Genomic DNA, 20,529 nt, shown 5'->3' on the forward strand with positions numbered 1-20,529 from the left:
AATTATTCTTCTAATCTACTGAAAAGAGTGTTTGACCTAAAACAACCCTTGTTTTTACAAGGCTGTGACAGTTTTAGACCCGCCAGAGGAAACAGTGGCATAATTATAGCATGTGACTGGAATGACTGAGTGGGGAATTGGGACCCCTCAGTGGAGCACTGAATTCATGACCCAGGAAGCTGCTTGCCTAAAAATAGCAACTATCTCCATTTTAAAATATTTTTGGCTGGTATCAGGGCTGACTCTAGACCAATAATGAGTGCAGCACACCCAGGCTCTCCACAGCAAGTCAAAACTGCTATCTCAATGCTTCACAAGCACCCTCCTTGACAATGCCCTGCATCAGCTGAGTGGGTGCAGGCAGGGCCAGGCTTTGGGGCTCAGGGTGTCCTAAGGCAGCCATGACTGTCCTAAGAGCCATAAGCTCAAGCAGCAGGAAGATCAGGAAGAAGATGCTTCACTTAAGTTCACTTCAGCCTGTGAACTATGTCCTAATGAAAAGGCCATCTCAGGAAAAAAAGCAAAGTTACATAAAATGTCTTGTTTGGCAGAGGTGATTTGAATACCAGCTGTAGTAGAAGAGGAAGAATTTGGACAGCAAAAGTAGGTGCAAGGGAAAGACAAAAAATGTGTAGGGCTGTAAAACTGCTCTTCACCTCTCTGCAGAAAATTTCTTTCTGGATCTCGTGGTTGCAGCTTGGGGTCTTGCTAAGAATTGGAGAGGTTCTTTCCTTGAAGACTTCATTTATTTTTTGAGGATTTTTTGGGGAAAAAATATTTTGAAACAGCTGCCACTGTTAGGTGTATGAATAATTTTCTATCCATCCTAGAGATAGAGACTAACCTATACTGAGTTTCCCTCCATCAGATTTAACAAATCCAGTACACAGCTTACAGCTTTAGTAAGTGCTTTCTTACTGACAACAATAGAAAGCTATATATATGCTTTAGCCGAAATAATATTTATCACAACCACTGAAGTAGTGGCGTTTTCTGAGTAGCCAGAAAACTGACTGCTATATAGTGCAAGAAAATTTTTGTTGAACAGTAGTAGCAAAACTGATGTGGAAGTGAAACAGTTTTTCTGAGGTTTAATATTTAACTGTTTCTTCCCATCTGAATCTGGAAGAACTAAAAGAAAAAAAGAAAACAGAAAATGCAAAGGTCTGCATGTCTAAAAATCTGTGAGTACTATGTGGTAAAGTTGCTGCAGAAAACACATTCATGGAGCACAGTGTGCATGAAAAGATGGAAGCACAAATGCAGGAAACAGGCTGCCTGCTCCTGCAGATGTGAGCATTCCTGCTTAGGAATGATAAACTAAACGCTTTAAATAAAACTGGAACTACTGAAAGAACATCTATTTCTCCAGCCTGAAAGTATTTTCCTTACTGTATCTACTTAATGCTGTTTACTGAATACCCTGACTGCTAGTAAACACAGTAAGGAGCTGTGTGTCTGAGATTAAAATGTATTTACTTGAAACAGGACAGTGGCAGTATTAAATTGCTGCTTCACCATATTAAAACATGAACTCTGTGCCCCATGCCATCAAATCTAGTATGTTCATCCTCTGTTTTCTAACACAAAAATTTTCAGCAGTAGCCTTTAATGTTGCACAAATGTCACCTTACTGCAGTTATCTGCTACAGCATGATTGGTATAAGGAAACTCAAGCTAATGTCCTGTACATTTGAACATATGTATAGCTGTAAGGCCAAATCAGAAGGTTTTGAGGATAAAACCATCCTATATAGGGGTATGCACATAGGTCTGTTCAAACAGCAGTGGGATGTGCTTTTAGTACAGGCTGCAGGAATTTGGGGGTGATGCAATATATCACCCTAATGAAGCAGGATGCAGTTGCTGTGGTAGCTGAACTCCAGCAGTTACTGTGCCACGCTGGGGGGCTGTTTTCTGCTTTCCAGAATGAAGCTGTTCAGGATGACTGCATGGAAGCCTCTGCTCCCACAGCAGTGCAAGCACAACTGGGACAGCTACAGTGCTGACAACAATGATTAAAAGTGAGCCAGTTGCCTGTATCAGAGTGCATTTTGGAAGACTCTGGTGAACAGGAGACACAGGTCAACTGTGGGGTTAGTGGAGGTTAGGGGCATATCATGCCTTAAGTCTTGCTGTTCCTTCTGAAACAACCTGACTGGTCTCAGCTGAAGATTTCCATGGTTTCTTCAATCTGAGGTTGGATGCTGGGGAATACCCAGAGAAGATGCTTTCACCTGCATGAGGAATTGCTGTGTCCTACAGTCTTTTTTATTTCTAGCCCCTTTCCCATTCATACACATTCTTTTCCAGCTCCTTACTCTTTGTATCATTACCATTACACAAGGTGGACACAAAACTCTTCCCAGCAGAAGACCATGATCTGGACCTGTAAAAACTACACCTGAACTTCTGCCCCTCACACAACATCAAACACTCTGATCACTACTTGCTGTTCTCAAATCTTGACTTTGATTATTGTGCAGATATTATGGAGGAGAAAAGGCACAACCTGTGTTTGAAACCGGGACTCTGACAGCACACTGCTCTTGTACTGATTTAACTATCTATAAATGCTCAAAGATCAATCACTGGTTTATATCACTGTGATAAAACCCACTCTAAATTATTTAATGAATGGGAAATGGCAAAGACTTGTCTTTGCTTTCCTCTACAGGTCAGAAAATGTTCATCTACCTGTCTTGATGTAGCTGATGTGTTATATATATAATGAAATAAATATATTATGGAATGGGAAAAAAATGGAAGGTTCAGGTTTATAAAGAAGTACTGATGTTGGACAAATGAGTATCAGTCATTACCACAATCTGCAGAGAAAATTACAGGCATTTGAAATACACACATTACTGAGCACCTCATTCTTAACAAACATTGCGAAAGTGTACTTAGTATCAACTTCCTGCTCTTAAAATTAATGCCTTTGGCAAAGTCCAGCTTTGTGGGGACTGTGCCAATTACTACTTTGCTAAAATACCAGATGTCACTGTAACACCCTTTATTTGGCAGATTTGGGTTTATTTCACCCTAAGTTGTGGGACTGTGATCAGTCATCACATCACGGCCGACAGGGGCAAGGAAAGGTTCACAAAATGAAAGAGACTGAGGCCATGCACTCAGATCTACTCTTCCACGGATAAGACAAAGGAAAGCCACAGAAATTTCATGCAACATCTGAAGACGCTTGGATCCCAGGCTTAGCTTTGCCAGATAAATGGTAAGAGGGTTTAAGGGGAAGTTCTCATTTCTCACCTCAGGAATGCTTCAGTCCCAGGCAACAGCTCCCATCCCTTTAATTACGATCCCTCCCATGGCATAGAAATTTTAACTAGAATCCAAGGGTTAGAAGACCAGCCACACAACTATTTGCTGATGAGAGATATAAGGGATTATCACACACCACATTTTTTTATATGGAATGGCACTGGCACACACTATGAAAATGCCAACTGCAGCAACATGCACTTGGAATCACCATGCAAGAAGAAGCAAAAATAAACAAGCACTTGAAAAGTACCTCAGAAGTAACCTTGCTAGACAGTAATTTACAGGTGTACTGGTAGAAAGGGAAAAGACCAGCATTAGTACTTTGAACAAGCATGTTATAACTAGGAAACAAGAACAAATTCCAGAAATTCCAAGAACTGGCACATTCCAGAGTGTAAGACTTCAAGCAACTTAGTGTCATAAAAAATAAAAAGGAAAGATTAGCTAGGTTGGTGTTATTTTAATGACGTTGCTTGACCAGTCTCAGTCTTGTTTACCATCAGTGCTTGACCTGTTTCCTTGCTGCTGCTTCTCCTCTTTCACTGATCTGCTGAAACCTGTACTGCAACACATCCCCTGGAAGAAACTGCCCCTTTCCTGAGCAGCACAGTTCTTCCAAGATGCGCTTGATTTGCCCTCTCTTTCTGAAAGGCACAACCCACAAGCCTTCACCAGAGAGACCACATTGTAGCCACTAAAGCCACTGAAGCCACACATGAAACAGAGGGTGGTGATGCCAGAAGGAGGGACTACAAAAGGTAAATGTCCTACTGAAACCATTCTCCTGTCTTTTGTTGTGTCTTATGCAGGGCAAAAGTGGATGTCTGTACATCAGTATTGCTGGTGTGCTCAGCACAAGATGGAGCTCCCATGGACATGAAACCTTTCCAAAAATCTCTCCATTCAGGAGTCCATGGCTGCTGTGCCAGGCACCCTGACTGCTCCCAGTACTTGAGGAAGTCTCAGGCTCTCTTCACTCACAAAGAGCAATACTGAGCCACATTCAGCTCTCAGGACATAATACTCCAAGTAGCAGCTGCCTGTCTGGTTGTCAGTTTTGCTCCTTCTCCCACTGTATTTAATGTATTTTTAAAAATAGTGCAGTGACTTGCTATTTTATTTCTTTAGTTATAGAAATCCTTTTTCCTGAGAACACTGTTCAAATGTTTTCTGCTGACGAATTTAAGCTATTTGTTTTTCGAATAATAGTTGCTTAGCCTGGACTGTAAAATATTCATTCAAACTGACAGTGGTACAAGTGCAGCACTTCAAATTAAAATAATCTTTCGCTTGTCAAAGGCAGAATTGTTTACCAAAGGAGAGTGGAAAAAGCCAGGGAAAAGAAACAAAACACTCCTGCTGATCTCAGGAAGTTCTCCCTAGGCTCTCCAGGACACAGACCTCCAATACGATTTTGCGTGGACAGCAGCAAAAAATTCTTCTTTAGCTTTATGCAGTGGGCCTACAGAAGAGGAGAATGACAACAGACCTCAGCACTGTAGGACTTTGGTGTGCACTGGAACTTTGCAAATTCACTGAAGCCTAGAAAATTCATGCCAGAAAAGGATCTCTCCCACAGCATGTTTATGAGTTTATTGAGAGCCACCAATGCTCTGGCAGTGCACCTTTGGGTAGCCAGTGCCTGGGCAGCTTTAGCAGCAGTGGAGAACTGAGATGTCACCCAGAGCACACCTCTGTGGTCAGACACAGCCCAGACCACTGACCACCACTCTGGTCAGGACATCACCTCAGACTGTAGCAGAGACCAGGCAACTGTGCCCAGTCTGCTTTCCAGGGAGCACGTGTGCAGCTCTGAAAGCACTTGAGGAACTGTGCTCAAGTAAATGAACAGTATCTATGATTTCAGCCACAAGCCACCACTTCATGGGCTGGGCAGGTCACCTTCACTCTTCACAGGGGTAGAGGAAGAGCACGGGGTGAGTACAAGCTGAGTGCCATCCCATTAGCAGAGCAGCTGCTCTGAAGTTTCCAGCCACCAGGCTGAGGGTCTTGGTGTGGGACTTTAAGGGCTGCTTTGCACAGTGGGCATTTTATACCCAACGTTTTTTAATGTTCCTCTCAGCTTTCTGCAAAGGTCATGAGAATTTCCCTGCAAGCCTCTGAGCACCTTTAGGGAGAGATGCTCTGGGGATTTGCCAGGAAACAGCACTTACCAGAGCAGGTGGGGCCACCCCATTTCACTGGGTGCTTTGGGGAGAGAGAGGAAACCAGCGAGCAGCTCCTTCCTAAGATGTGGCCCCAAGATGCCACTGCTAGAATGAGACAGGCTCCTGTGCACAAGCTGCCTTTCTATCTGCTGTAGACGTCTGATGGACAATGGAACCTTGTTTTTCAGTGGCCTCAGTAAAAAAAGGGACAGGAAAGTTTCTGGTGTGCACTGGAAATTAATCTATCTGTATTTTCAGTTAGCCAATAAAAGTGCATCAGTATCCCTCCATAGTCCATTCCTTCTGATTTTTACTGCCTTTTATTACTGTGCAATATTCACAAGTAGTGAATAAAAGCTGCCGGACTAGTGCAGTATTCATGTTACAAACCTTCACTTACATCTATACCCCTAATGAACATTACTAGAAAGGAGTTTGCTGGAACATCCTTGGGAGTAGGGTCAATGTTCAGATATCTTTGGGAAATGTCTGGATGACTTTGGCTGCTTCAGCCTGTGTCCATTTAAGGAGTTTGACACTGAAGTTGTATCTTACTATCTTCTGCACTCATTGCATAGTAGTAATAACTCTGAATAAGAAAGAGCTCATGGTCTCTTGGGAAAAAGAGATTTTCCTGAATTTTGATACTTCCAGTTACAAAATCCATAGCTCTTATTATTACTGTCTCTAATAAAGAGCACCTTACAGGTAAACTCTACTACTGCTTGTGTGGAAGAAAGACAACAAATCCAACAATGATATGCTGGCTGTTGAAGGATCCAAGTTAACTTCTGAGACGCTCCCTGTCTAGCTCCACAAGGGGTGGTTTCTGGAGAAGTTAACAACTTACAGTGAAGACTGAGCACACTTGGATTGGACTTTGGTGGGGGGTCTAAAAAGACAGGTGTGAATACATGCTTGATCCACAAACTTCCAAAGCGTCACTGAAGTAACCCACTGGAGGGTTTTGGTGATGTGTGAATTAACAGAATCTGCCAATTACAGGGCAGCTACCCACTGCTCTTATTATTAGTTAATATAATTAAATAAAATGAAATGTAATATGAGTTGCCTTTAATATTTGCAGTGACACACTCTTCCTCTTCACTGGCCTGCATCCTTCCATTTTGAACACCTGCCCCTTACAATGTGTTAAAATCCTTACCCACTTGCAAGGTGATCTGAGCAGATTCTGGTAAAACAACCTTTTTCTGTGCCTGTTGGCTCTTGCAAGTGATGGTCTCTATCACAGTGCAAAATGGGGGAAGGAGAACTGCACTTACCGCGCTGTCATCCATCCTTTCTCGTCTCTTGGTTTTGTGTGTTTCATAATCCTCCATGAGGGTCTGCATCAGGTTCTTGGGTCGCTGGGCTCCTGCAGACTCCTCGGGTGGAGGGTCCAGCTGTGAGGCAGAGCCTTCTGCGGTGGGGGATGCAGGAGGCTTGATCTTCTCTATCTTCCCTGCAATGACATGAAAAAGAATGACGCCTTTCTAAGCTGAGGACTCACAAATTGTTTACCAAAGATGACAGCTAGAGAAGCATTTTCAGCAGGTTTTGAAGGAAGACATAGTTTGGAATGAAGTCTATGAAACAATCTACTAAATCAGGATGGTCTTGGACTTTAGAAAAAACCTCTCCCTCTTCCTGTAACCCACTACACCAAAACACTAAAAAAACTTTTTACAAAACTACTGTTTACAAAAGTACCTGCTTGAAATACCCTTGCCTCCTCCTGCAGGATACACTTCTGTGATTTGGAAATGTTAGTAAGATTCTGGAAAACCAGAAGATTATTATTTTCCTGCTCAGCCAATGCAACATGGAGGGACCATGCGTGAGACATCCAAAGAAGGAGTCTTGTTAAACACAGCTGCCTTCTCTTTTTCCAGTGTTTTTTATCTGCTTTGTAAGCAAGAAGGGCTTTGGGTCGATCCCCAGTGCTGCCCTGCCCTGCAGTGGTTTCCTGCACGTTGCACAGAGTGCTTCTGTGGCAGAGCAAGATCAGGTTGCTGTCCTATAAATTTTTGGTCCAGATAGGGCCTTTGATTTTCCTAGTGGTAGAAGGAAAGCCAGAGTGAACCAATTTTTCTCACTGGCTGAGCCCATTGCACCCCATGGAAGGTCCCTGTTTTGAGCATAGTGACCCCAAAGGCAGGTAAAACGCACACCAGAACAAGAGACTGCTGCTGCAAGCAGCAGGAAAGCTCACAGGTGGACAACCCATGCTTCTTTGGGAAGGATAGCCTGCCTTCCTCATCACCAAGCACTGACTTGGAGTGAACCACCCCCATATCCTGCTGGGAAGAATGAGGATGGCAGTGGCAGGTCATGGAAATAATATGTGGGGGTTATCAGCTGTGACAAGAGAAAGAAATGCTGAACCCCCAAAATCACATTTCCTTTTCCATGGGACTGTCATCAACTCTTTGAAATAAGACACTTCAAATGAACGCAAAATTAATACCATAAAAAGAGAAAAATATCCACTGCAAACCCCTTAAAAATAAGTTAAATAATCAGAAAGATCATGCTGATTTTCAGGAAACTTATTCCTGAAACAAATGAAAACCCTAGCTGGGGTCCTTCAAAAAGCATCATGACAGTTGCAGCCACTAGAGAGCAGCCTTGAAATCTCCTGTAAGAATCAACAGGATTTATTCTTGAAAGAAGAAGTGAGACAACACTGCAGAGGTATTTTTACAAGAACTCTCCTTGCCAGGCTTTTTTCGTTTCTGATCAGCGTTGAAAAACCCAGCATGGTTAGTTTCTCATTACAGGCTTAATTTAAGCTGGGCATGCAGCAAAGAGGCTGGGAATCCATCCTCTTTATATCACCCTACCAGAGACTGGAGGGAGAGTTTCTATGGGCCCAGGCTCTTCTCTGGGCTGCATCAGGACTTGCTCCACAGATAAACAGGAGTGATGCTGCCAAAGCAGAGGCCAGCAATAGGTCCTGAGCTGCCCAGCTGCACCCAAGTGTGATATCTTAGACTGCTCAGCAGGAGAGACTTGAAACTGCTGTCACCCTGCCAATTAGGCCCAGTGGGTAAAAAAGTGTGGCAAGAATTAAAGGCCTGGTTAAGAGTCATATATCTTGCTGTATTACTTCGTTCTTACACTACTAATTGTCTTGGGTGTGGGTATGTAATGGGGGAAGTATGAGGCTTCTCAGATGTCTGCCCAAATTGTACATTCTCGAGGTATACAGACACACCACAGGATGCTCAAATCTATGGACAAGCCTAATGGCTGCAAAGAAAGCCTTCCAGTCCCCTTTGCCCAGAAAACAATGCAAATTGTAGGTTTTTAGGGTTTCCACTTAAAAAAGGGTTGATCTTCAAGCAGGACTGCTTGCCCTGGATGGAAGGCCCATCAATTTTCATAATCACAGAATAAAAAAAAAAATTAATGTTGGAAAAGACCTTCAAAATAATTGACTCCAAGTTTTGTATTGAATGTATATATACATATATATGTATACAATATATGTACACATACACATTTACTTTTTACTTAGAGAAGCTGATGGAATTATTTTAATACTTCTGCATAGAAGAAAAAAAATTTCAAAATAAGATATTTCAGCAGGACAGATTGTTTTAGGAAATCAGTTTGTGCTGGAGTCAGGGGATTGCTGAAGTACATAAAAAAATAAGATCCCTCTAGTAATACACAGCCTCATTACCACACCAGGTAAACATGGGCTTCTTTGCTCTTCTTGAGCACCAGGTGAGCAATGCAAATATGCAAAATCACAAATAAGCAAACAGTGAATAAAGAATCTCTGAAAGAGTCTCTCACTTCACAGACATCCTCCAACAGGGAGGGAGTAAGAAAGCAAAGGGCAAATGAGCTGGGTTAGTATGTTCTTAAGGCGTTCCTGGAAGTATTCTGTGGATGACGAGAATTCCAGAGGAAACCTTGGAGAAAATGATTAACTTTCTTTTTTTCATACCAGTGCCTATAAAGGGGTTAGGAAACAAACAGCATCTTCCATAAACATCTCTGCTCTAGCCTTTCTCAAAATTCTGATTTTAAAAGGGAGTTCATGCATATGTATTATATCTGATCCTTATTCTGTACATGCACACAAGACATTAAAAATTTTGCAATGACCACAAAATATCTTGCCCCAAAGTTTCTGCTTCTCTTCTCACCACACAAAAAGTATCCTCAGGCTATGGCTGAACCTGAGAATCTTCCTAAACATAGGTCTTTATTAGAGAAAAACTGAAGTGGAAAATGGTTTTGAGGCTGAAGCAGTTTCTCTAACAGAGGCTTAAGCTCCACAGCTGCCACTCAGGGTAAGAAAGTAGAGAGAAGAAAAGGACAGCACACACACATCCCTCACAGTTACTTACAGTTTAGAGGTATCTAACTGCTTGCATCTCTCTGCACTAGGCTTATACCACCCACTGAAATTCTCTTATTTAGTTCATCAGCTGAGGGCAACAGAAGATGAGCATGGTGGGCCAGTTCTGCTTGATGCTTGTGCAAGTGTTTGAGTGCCTGAACATGAGCACAATGTGCCTTCTGCCTCACCTGACAATACTTTAGTGACAAGCACCAAGAAGGTAGATGTGGCAACTTCCCAAAGTATCTCTCAGGCAGCTTCTTCTGCTCCGTACTCCCCATCCCTCACCATGAGACAGCAGATATCGACAAAGGGTTGAAAGCCTTCACTGAACCAAGACCTCTCCTGTAATGATTTTCACACCTCCTTTTGAAGAACAGCATTATTCGGAGCCAGGCACCATAGGAACTTAGATACAAGCCCTCCATAGTTAAAGTTACTTCTAATAAAAGGAGTAATAAAAAACATGAGAATTACATCACCATGCTTATGCTGGATGCCTCTCATGTTGCACTCTCACCATCCTGCTCAAATAAACTATCAGACAGCCTCAAATGCTCTGCCCAGGAGAGATGTTGTATTGCCTGCACCTTGTTGGAAGAAACCACTGTCTTGCTGTGCAGCTGCTTACACCATGCCAAGTGCAGCAGGAGCTGCAGCAAAACAACACAGGAAGCGTTCAGGTTTAAACAGGGCTTCACAAATATTTTGGGATCCATGTTGACTATCCATACAGCAATACTCTGGCACTTTTTTGGTCTTTTTTGAGTTTCTTCATGCAGGAAAGCCCAACTTTTTGGGGAAAAATTCAAGTAGGCTCTTCGCCTTTCCAGAAGTGCCCTGGAGAAGGTCTTCTCCAATACACACTGTATTACTCTGTGTCTCAATTCAGTGATGTGAGATGGGTTAAAAGGTTGCTTCAAAGCATCAGTGAATAATTTTAAATTATAATTGTTAGCAGTACAGAAGTTTATTATTGAGAGACCTTTTGGATTGTGCTGGGTGATTAGCAGAAAAACTGAGTGTTACCATCAGTTTTATGAAAGTTCCATGTCAGGGTGAGTAAAGCCAGCCTGTTTGCTATGCAAAGTAATTAGCATACACCTACATCAATTGTGTTAATCTGCCACATTTCAGTTAAGTTATATCAGTTCACTGCAGTCCCTTTTTGTGGTTTGTCTTCATGTTACCTATGTAAGTATCCACCTGGTTCAAAGCAATGAAGGGAAACGGCAGTAATAAATAATCAAGGAACACCAGGAATCCTAGTAATCCTACTCTGCCCAGACCACCACCTAAAAACAGCCTGATTGTTAGGCCATTGCTAATTAAGTTTATTATTATGCCTTCTCAAAAGAGGATGTACTTCTGCACTTACGGATTAGAAACAGATTTTTCAAATTAATACTTGACCCCTTAATCCCTTTCTGCTGAAGTATCCTGATGTAAGTGCCAATTCTTTCTTTGGAAAAGGCAATTTGCTGAAATTGCAGCAGAATTGCAGAAATACCTCTGTTTCTTCTTTTTTATTATTATCATCAGTTGTAGAATTACTATTATTTTTCTTTGTGAAACTAGATATACATACTACAGTACCAGACATATTCCACAGCATATTCCTTACTGGGCCCACCAGAAGCAGGTTTTCTTTTCTGCTCTGTATGTCCCCTCTACTCTGTCTATCCTAACAGCCTGATGTTTGTGCCTCTACTTAATTGCATTTTGCCTTTTTGTCACAAACACTGAAAAGATCCTGTAACTATTAGAAGGGAAGTTGCTGCAATCTTCATGGGATTACATGGTATTCCTCCACCCTATTTCGAAGGACGCCTGCAAGCAATAACAGCAATACAAAAGGCTAAAGGGACAGCAAGGAAGAGATAAACAGGTTTACACACCTTCCAAAGCGAAGGGTGCTGAGCTGCTCTCCTGCAGCTGAGGGCTGTGATGAGCACATCTGCTGTTCAGAAAGCACCAAAAGTAGAAGAACTAAGAACAACTTCGGCAATGTTCTTTGTGGGTTTTTTGATCAATGATATTCTTAAACACTGCCACATATTCATCTTTTCCTAGAAATTATTTCTTTGCCTTGTCACCAGCTGCAAATTGCAGTAGCTTGAGTCACTGGCTAAGAGATCCCAATTTTCTTTCTTGAACATATGGCAGCTGGACATTTAAAGGAAACTGTCTGGATGATTCATTATAAACAGAAGTTTATAATTTTCTCCAGAATGTAATTTATGACAGACATTTTTACAGACACAAAGTAAATGCCTTGTTGAGTAGAGAAAGCAGAAGTACGCTGTTTTCCCAGAAGCTCTGTTAAAACAAGCATTAGTGTCAGCAGCCCATACAACATCACTTCTGAGTAAAACACAATCATTATCTGCCCCATTTTGAGCACTTTCAGCTCAAACAGATGATGTTGTTTTTGAACAGTCATGAGCACACCTTTATGAAACAAGTCCTCCAATGACGTCTGTGGTGCCCTGTATCTCACATCTTGTCAGACATTTCTCAGAACACCTCAGATTAGAGAGGATCCTTACGAAAAATGCTGCACTAGAGGAGTTATAATAACAACACTTCAAATAAAAGACTGATATTTACTACATTTTTTTCCAAAAATGCGTGTTAAGATCATCCTCTTTGCAGAAGAAACAAAACTAAATATTCACTATTTATGTGCTCCATAAAACTCCAAGTTCACAGTCATATTGAGTAATGGGCTAAATCTACATCTTATTCAAGCTTGCCATGACTTTCGAGAGAAAGTGACTACCACTGGCTTGCATTTACTCCAGTGGAAATAAACACAACACGTAAGTATGCTTGGTAAAACGAATACGTTTCATGATGACCACTGTTAATAAATCTTAAAGGCACTTGCAAAGCATATACAGGTAAATGTTTAATAAAAATCACTACACAGAAATAAGCCGTGTGTGTGTTTCTGGGGTTTTTAATATGTATTTTTTCTGTATTATATTTAGAATATAATCAGTGTAGAATATAATAGAGTAGAATATAATTTAGAATATAATCAGTGCTTGACATTATTTCTTGAGAAGGGGAAGGGGGAGAGAGATATGCTGTAACTGCTGTGAATGTCAACAAACAAACCCACAAACTGATCGGTCAAGAGGACTTCTACTTCATCTATTGAACATTTTGTTTGTGATGCCTGTTTAACTCAGTAATGAATAACACCAGCTAAAATACATGACAACTCATAGCTCTGGATATCATTTTACAAGACAAAGCTCATTAGGACCAAGACCTCAAAGCAGACAGCCAAATGCACAGAAGAAGAAATCTGATTCATAACCCAAAATCTGCACATCTCCACGACTTTTGCACTTCCCTAATGACATGCAAGAGAACAGGAAGCCTATTAAGGAAAGCCTTGGATGTTCGTCCTTCAAATAGCCACACAGCTGCAAAAACTGCTGCTGTGCTTCCTTGAGATGATCCTAAATTTCAGTGGGTGGTCTGAGCAGCACAGCAAGGGACATGTCATGCCTCAGTGTGGCAGTGGGTGAATACAGAACAGGGTTTGGCAAGGATGCTGAACATCTCTGCGCTGTATTTGTGAAAAATCAGAACCTTCCGCAGGTGTGCACATGGCCAGAAAATTAAGCTGTCCCATGCAGTTTTCAAGCAGATGAAGCCATCCGCTCTCCCACCCCCTGCGATACAATGTTTTCATTAAAAATTGACACAAAATGAAACCATAGCGGACCCTTCAGTCACATTTCACTTCTGCTCTTTGACACTTTGGGCTCTTACCTGGTGCAGTTTTGTAAGACACAGTTCTGGTGGGCATGGGTGGTGCACTCTTTGTAACAGGGCTTGGTGCCTTTTGCAGACCCTGCCGCTGCCTCTTCAGCTCCTCTTCTCGTTCCTGGGCAGCTCTGATCTCTTCTTCTATCATCGACAAAGTCCGCTGTTTCCTTGACCGTAACTTGAAAGGGCCCACAGTCACTTCAGGCTCCTGTGTGGCCAGGATGGAGGCGGTGCTCCGAAGCTCTGCTGCCTCCGAATACTTGCTGAAGTAGCTGACTTCATGCCTGTTTTCCTCCACAAGGAATGGCTGGCTGGCTGAGTACGTGGGTGACTGCTGCAAGCTCTTCCCTTCCCTGAGTCCTGAGTCTTCCTCTTTCGAAGTCTTTGGTATGGTGTCCCTTTTTTCTTGAACTGGTGAAGACACCTGGGGTGGCTCAAACATTGGGTTCTGATGCTCCTTGGAGACTGGAGCTGGCCCGGTGCCAGCTGGCTGCTCTTTGGCTGAGACCTCTTTCTCTGCTGGGATTTCTTCTTCCTTGGGGTTTCCGTTATCCACCTGCTCAGCTATGGCTTGTTGGATGGCGTTTTGAACCAGCAGGCCAGCGTGGTACTCCAGCTGGTCGTCTATCAGCATGGAGTCTGCCAAGGCAGAGGAGGGTGAATCACAGCCTGGGTCACTGAACGACTTGGAGATGCCTTCAGCCCTGCCGTCTGCCGGAGTTTCGGCCTGCGGAGTCTGCGGCAGAGAGAAATCTGCTAGAGAACTTTCCTGCAGGGCGCTCATGGTCTCGTTGGAAGCACCGCTGTCACTTATGTTATCCATGCTGAAGTCATTGGAAAGGGTCTCCAAGACGGTGGTATCCTGAGACCTGACAGACAAGTCATCCAAACCGGAGTCAAGCTCCTCTGGAGGTGAAGAGGCACTGCCTGACTTTGGGAAGTGATCTAGAATTCCCTGTCCATCATCCTTCACCATTGTGAAGACTGCCCTTGCGCTCATGAATTCTCCATCCTCCACCCACAGTTTTGAGGCTGGTCCAACTCTGGGGCTATCGCTGCAAGGTAACTCTCTTGCTGTGTCAGCTGTGGTAGTCTGAATGCTTTTGTCATCTTCTGAGCTACAGGAGACTTTCTGTGCTTTGACAACTGTGGCATTGTTACCCTCAAGCTGTCCAGTCTGCCCACACACCGAAACGGGTCTCGTCACAGAGGACACTGGCCTGTCCACGTTTGGAGAATTGAGGCTTTTATAGAAGGGTTTGATGGAGAACATTTTGGGTGTTCCTGACCGCCTTGGTGGGGCCTGTCCCTGAGATGGACCTGAATGCTCCATCAGCTGGAACTGCTTCCTAGCAGCCGAGAAGTCAATTTGCTCCGTGACAATATCTTCTTTCTTGATACTGACTGGCTCTGAGGATACAGAGGAGCAGCTGACCTGTTTGGGGGAAGCTGGTGCTGCACTTTGCTGCTGCTGCCTCTCCTTGCGCTCCTTGTACTTCTTGTGAGACTCCAGATGCTCTTCATCCAGTTGATCCTCCAAGGGCTTCTCCTGAGGAGGGTTCCACCATTTGGCAGCAATGTTGGGGTTCTTCTTGACAGCCTGGCTTTTAATCAGTTCCCTTCTTTCTTTTTCAAGTTCCATCATTTCTTCAGATGGTCTCACTTTGCGGACTCTGTACTTTTCCTTCTCTTCCTCATCTTCAAAGAGCTTTGAGGGCTTTTTGTCTTCGTGGAAGGCTCGCAGTTCAAACTTTGCCTCTTTCTTAAGGGTTGTAAGAGTTGTTTCTCCATCCTTAGAGGATCTTCTAGAACTGTTTGAAGAAGTGGGACTTCCTGGCACCTTCAGACTCTCCCTAGTGTCTTCTTTCAGTCCACCCAAGGAATGGCCATTAGATTTCAGGTTCTCATCTATTATACTAGCTTCACATGGCTGAACTTCCAAGGATGTCTGCTTTTCTGCTACATTTTCTTCCCTTTCACTGGATACTGACTCTTTATTGACATTAGCAGATGCTCCTGAACCATCCATAATGGAGACTGCACTTGGTTCAGGGGAGGATGTCCCATTAAATGTACTGTCTGCAGCAGAATCGCAACAATTTGCCTCCAGCACTTCATCTAGGTATCTGATCTCTTTAGCAACTTCACTGTCCAGAGATTCATGCCTGTCCCTAAGTCCATTTCGACTGGAAGCAGGGGAAAAGAAGTGGGTTGGATTGTCTATGGGATGTGGTGAAGCCACTGTGGTGATGCTTTTATGTTCAGAAACTGGAACTTCAATTTCCATTTTCTCTTCCTTTGTAGCAAGCACAGTAGCTGGCTCCAAGAAATTGGCACAGTTTTGGTCTCTGTTTTTTCTTAACCTGATGTCATCCTCAGGAATTCTGGAAGATTTCTAAAATAAAAGAGAGCAAAATTATGAAGTCATAAAAAACGAACACCAATTTTTTTGCAGAGCAAACACCATCTAGAAAACAAATCTTACACTTCTTAAAGTTGAGATTAAAGCATTCCCTCAGAGTGTGAGAAAGCAAAGCAAGCCATTAACACAAAAAACAGGAAGTTACCTTACCATATGCTGGAAAAGGTACTAATACAACAACAAACTTTCATTTAAGAATCTCCCACTTGCTTACCATCCTCACTTTGTCATTATTTCATGCCTGTGTCTTGGTCTGTGACTAGCTTTGAATAAGCTTTGAATTTCTTAGTTAGCAGTAACTTGGCAGTTTAAATTCCACAAAAATTTGCACATGCAGTACACAACAGCTATCATCTTGGTACTCTAAAAATGCTTTCCACACCTAAAGAAAATCTTATAATGCTTCTACTGATGAAAAGTATTACTGCCTGTGCTTTGCAGAAACAGATGCCAAAAGAGTTGGTGGTTCACACCAAGTTAGGAACAATTAATTATGTGTCAAAGGTAGGCAATATTCAACTCTGAGTGGCTCAGTCCTGGTCATCAAACATGTAGTAGAATTACAAGGTGCTGGAAAGACATGGGGTCTTTCTCCATCCCACATGGAAACCCACACACAATTGCACTTGAGAGACAGGAAGCATCCGTATGCAATTCCCATAGCATGAAGAACACCACAAGGAGCGTGACAGGGACCACAGTCATGGTATCTTCCCTCCCACTCCTTTGATCTGTACATCCAGCAGATGTACCAGATTCATGTTTCTCCCTGATGTGTTGCCTCTGGTCACAAGGAGGTTATTGAAGTAAATAATATTTACGCTGATATATAGGCAGATTTTACTGTTCAAGCAGCCTAATGAACTTCCTGAGAGTAGTCAGAAGGAACTATTGATTTAGTTGGTAACACACCAATTAACTTCTCAATAATTCAATACTGCTAAAAGGCAAAACCAATACAAAACACCAAAAACAAAGAGCACATTTTGAACATGGTTCTTCAAAAAGCACTTGCTAACTTCCTAAATCATGAAAATCAAAAGTGATACATTATTCCATTTGACTCATCTTTTAAAACAGAAAGGTGGTATCTGAGGTCTCTGTCTTGCTTTCTATGCGTTTCTGTGTGTGAGGCATTGACTTTGAATGCAAACAGCACTGATCAAACCCTGTGAACTCAGTGGCTGCCAACAAGAGCACCACTGTCTGATAGTCACCCTGCCTTGCTCTCCCTTATCCAGCATGCTATTAATACACACTGCAGCAGAAATGATCAACAAGGAGCACAATGGCACCCCCAGTGACCTGAACAATCACACTCTCGCTGCATTTATATAGCCAGTCAAATGCATTTGACACACCTTAAGGAATTACAGCCAGTCACCTAGAAGAGTTCTTTCTAAAAACACTCTGAAGACCTTTCTGTCTCATTGTGTAGTTGTACACAGCTGAAGACAATGCTGGCTTCAGCCATTAGATATTTTCTTCCTAATTGTGCTTAAACATTGGAAAAGAATCTTTAAAAACAAACAATCTGCTTTTGTCTACATATTTTACTTGACAAACTTCACTGGTTTTACTTGCTTCACTTCTTCATTTTCTGTTGAACTTAGAAACATTTCAGCTGAAGTTTATAGCAGTTCTTTACTTAAAGCATATTTTATTTTTCATCATTTAAATATCTAAATGTGGCCAGTTTCTTCTTTAGTCCTGATAATGATATATTCAAGAAATCAGATGATCTGCAAACAAATACAGAGTAAGTATAAAAAGTGCTTACTTTCCACAGATGGAAAGAAAGAATCATAGACAAAGGTTTCTTTAACCTGAAAAGGCGTGAATTGCTCTTGATTTGCTGGCAGGGCTCCACATACACAACAGGTACTCAGGTGACAGGATTTAAGACTGCAATACCCTTTTGATATTTGAATTTACATCTTCCCTGCTTGACCTCCTGCTGCAAAAAGGAGTATGGTGGTACCCAGAACAGCCTGTGCAAAGCGCAGGACTGACAGTTGCCCCCTCTCACATAAACCATGGGTATGCAATTAAGCTTCTGCTAATAATTGCTTCTAATCTGACAGATCAAAGCCACTAGTGACATTGGTAGCTAACTATGTCCTCTGTAGCTACAAAAATGTATCTTGAATGGACAGAAAATCAGTTAATGAAGATGTGTTCTCCTGCCACTGAAACATGTCTCCCTGCAGAGCCAAACCAGAGCCGAAGGGTCCGTTGTTCCTGTGCTTCTCATTGCTGCACATCACACAGCTGGAAATATACCTGATTGTCCCAGAGACTGCATTCACTAAAGCACATCTATTTCCACCACTGCCCTAATGTGTGAACCACTCTGTTCACATCGTATTTGGATATTCAAGCTTGGCAAGAGAAGCACAGATACAGTTTTTTACCTAAATCTCTTAGCAAGTAAGAGCCCATCCTTTCACCATAGGTGCAATCCATAACTCACAATTCAGGCACATGCATGTAACAGTCTAATGAGGGTGTTATTTGGGTCAACATATAATTCTGTAAGTGCATGTGTCTGTGCAATTAGTGTGGGCCCTGTAATTATGTAGCAAAACAGACAATTATGCAGTAAAACTTATGAGGAAACACTGCTTGTTACTAGAGGAAGCTTTCTGGGCTAGCAATTAGTAACTGAACATGGGAAGGAGTCCCAGCATGGCAGAGAAGCCATTGAGGATTGCTAGGAGAGGAAAAAAATATGTTTAAAAAAAATCACCCATTTTTTTTCCTCAAAACATTCTGGCAGAATCTGGGGACAACTCTGTGACGTCATGGCAATGAAGATTATGCTCCAGAGAGGAGCAGAAATCAATCTGCTGATGAATTACTTGAAAAACAGAACTGCGATAGCTAACGATAGAAGTAGATGGCAAAATAAAGCTTTTCAAGAGAGTCCAGGCCACAGCACCTGCCCAGGATGACTGTCTAGGTGTGGGACAATGGCACATGTTGGGATGAGCCACCATGGGTGGGAGGAGGTTTGGAGGAGGGGGGCAGTGGGACACACAGACCCCATGCCTCAGCTGTCTGGTGGAAGGAGGCGAGCTTTTTGCTCCTCCTCGACAAGCCCGTACCAGCAGCTTTGTATTTGCCGAGAAGGCTTTTCAAAGCCTGCACCATTACAAAGACCTGTGAATGGGAAAAGGGCTGCATTCAAACCTAACTGTAGTCAGCCATAGGGCATTCACAGTGATGTCCTTAAGCTACTCAGACCCAGATTTTCCAGAAGTTGCTGTTACATTTACATTATCTCTGAATGTGCCTTCATTTCTGTCTAAGTCAACATGCAACAGGGCAATTATTGTCACTTCCGCAATGTTGCTGCACTTCAGTAAACTACCGTTATTAGCAGCTTGGAAAATTATTAGCATATTTTCTCTTTGGCTGAATTCTTCATCTACAAAAGTGTAAGTGTTTGGGCAATCAGCTCTTTTAGAAGGAATAAAATGTGGGTGTGCTACTAGCAAGACCCAACAAACGTGCTGCCAGTGCCTTCCTTTGTTTGATGCAACAAAAAATGCCTATGGAAACAAGTGGGAGGCAATCCTTCTGAGTCAGATCAACATTCTTCTGAAGCATCAGTGGCAGTGGTGGGAAGGGAGAGGAAAAGATTAAGCAACTAAGAAGTTTAATGGTTTAAGAAAATCTGAAAGTTTTCTCACTGTGGTTTTCTACAATCACTCCAGCCAGGTTATAAGACAGCTTTTGATGCTGTTGGTCTCCTGGCTTTGTTAGCACTGTCAACCTTCCATTTCTTTGGCTTTCATATTCTTTTGGAGATATCCTGCATTTCATTTGCTCCTCCTCCTCCTGCTTCAGCACTGAACCAGTGTTTTGCTCAACCCTTGCCACTCTTCTCTTCAATCTGACTATTGGGCCCACCATACATCAAGCATTTTTAGTAGTAAAACCTCAGATGGTTTACTGGCTAATCCATACCTCCTCACTGATGTCAGTCATCTTCTCCCTTTTCACCTACTGTCTTGGCCTGCCTCTCTGATTGTCTTATTTGGAATTAAGAAGGAAGCAAATTATGGATTTGTTAGGAGATTGACTTTGGCAAACCTTCAAGAGAGCAGCTGCTTTCATTCACCTCATCCTCTTGAAGAACACAGTCACCACCTGCATAACAGATGGAGCCAATCCCAAAGACTGCAAAGACACAAAAGTCAACTGAACCTCTGTGGTTCCAGACAGACACCCTGTCCAGAGACAAAACTCCTAGTCAGCAGAAGTACTGCTCCATGCTTGCTAGTGACAGTCTTTGCAGAACTAATTTTCTTTAGAAGGATGGAAGGACCCGAAGTGTTGCAGTTCTTAATGAACCAAAAAAAGGTGATAGCATCCATCCCTCACAGCTCACTTCCCTATCACACAACAGGTGCTCAGACAAATGCCACCACTCCACCCCATGCCAGGTGGGAATGACAGCCCAAACTACTGTGGTAGCTCCTGTCTCACAATGGCTCCTGCACTCC

General features: G+C 42.6%; 1 protein-coding gene across 9 annotated transcripts in view; it reads right to left on the reverse strand.

Annotated features, from left to right (window-relative positions):
- PALM2AKAP2 (PALM2 and AKAP2 fusion) overlaps nt 1–20,529 on the reverse strand; it is a 264,493-nt gene that overhangs the window by 6,132 nt on the left and 237,832 nt on the right. For 7 of the 9 annotated variants that reach the window (XM_088156661.1, XM_088156664.1, XM_088156662.1 and 4 more), the window contains 3 exons: nt 13,600–15,991; nt 6,737–6,915; nt 3,536–3,574 (listed from right to left, as the gene is read on the reverse strand). In XM_088156661.1, coding sequence (XP_088012787.1) covers nt 3,536–3,574; nt 6,737–6,915; nt 13,600–15,991 — 2,610 coding nt within the window. The remainder of the gene's footprint in view (nt 1–3,535; nt 3,575–6,736; nt 6,916–13,599; nt 15,992–20,529) is intronic. The other 2 variants (XM_014889226.2, XM_014889231.2) reach the window with 1 other exon arrangement.

This window comes from Sturnus vulgaris, chromosome Z (assembly GCF_052056855.1).
Source record: "Sturnus vulgaris isolate bStuVul1 chromosome Z, bStuVul1.hap1, whole genome shotgun sequence".
NCBI classification, from domain to species: Eukaryota; Metazoa; Chordata; class Aves; order Passeriformes; family Sturnidae; genus Sturnus; species Sturnus vulgaris.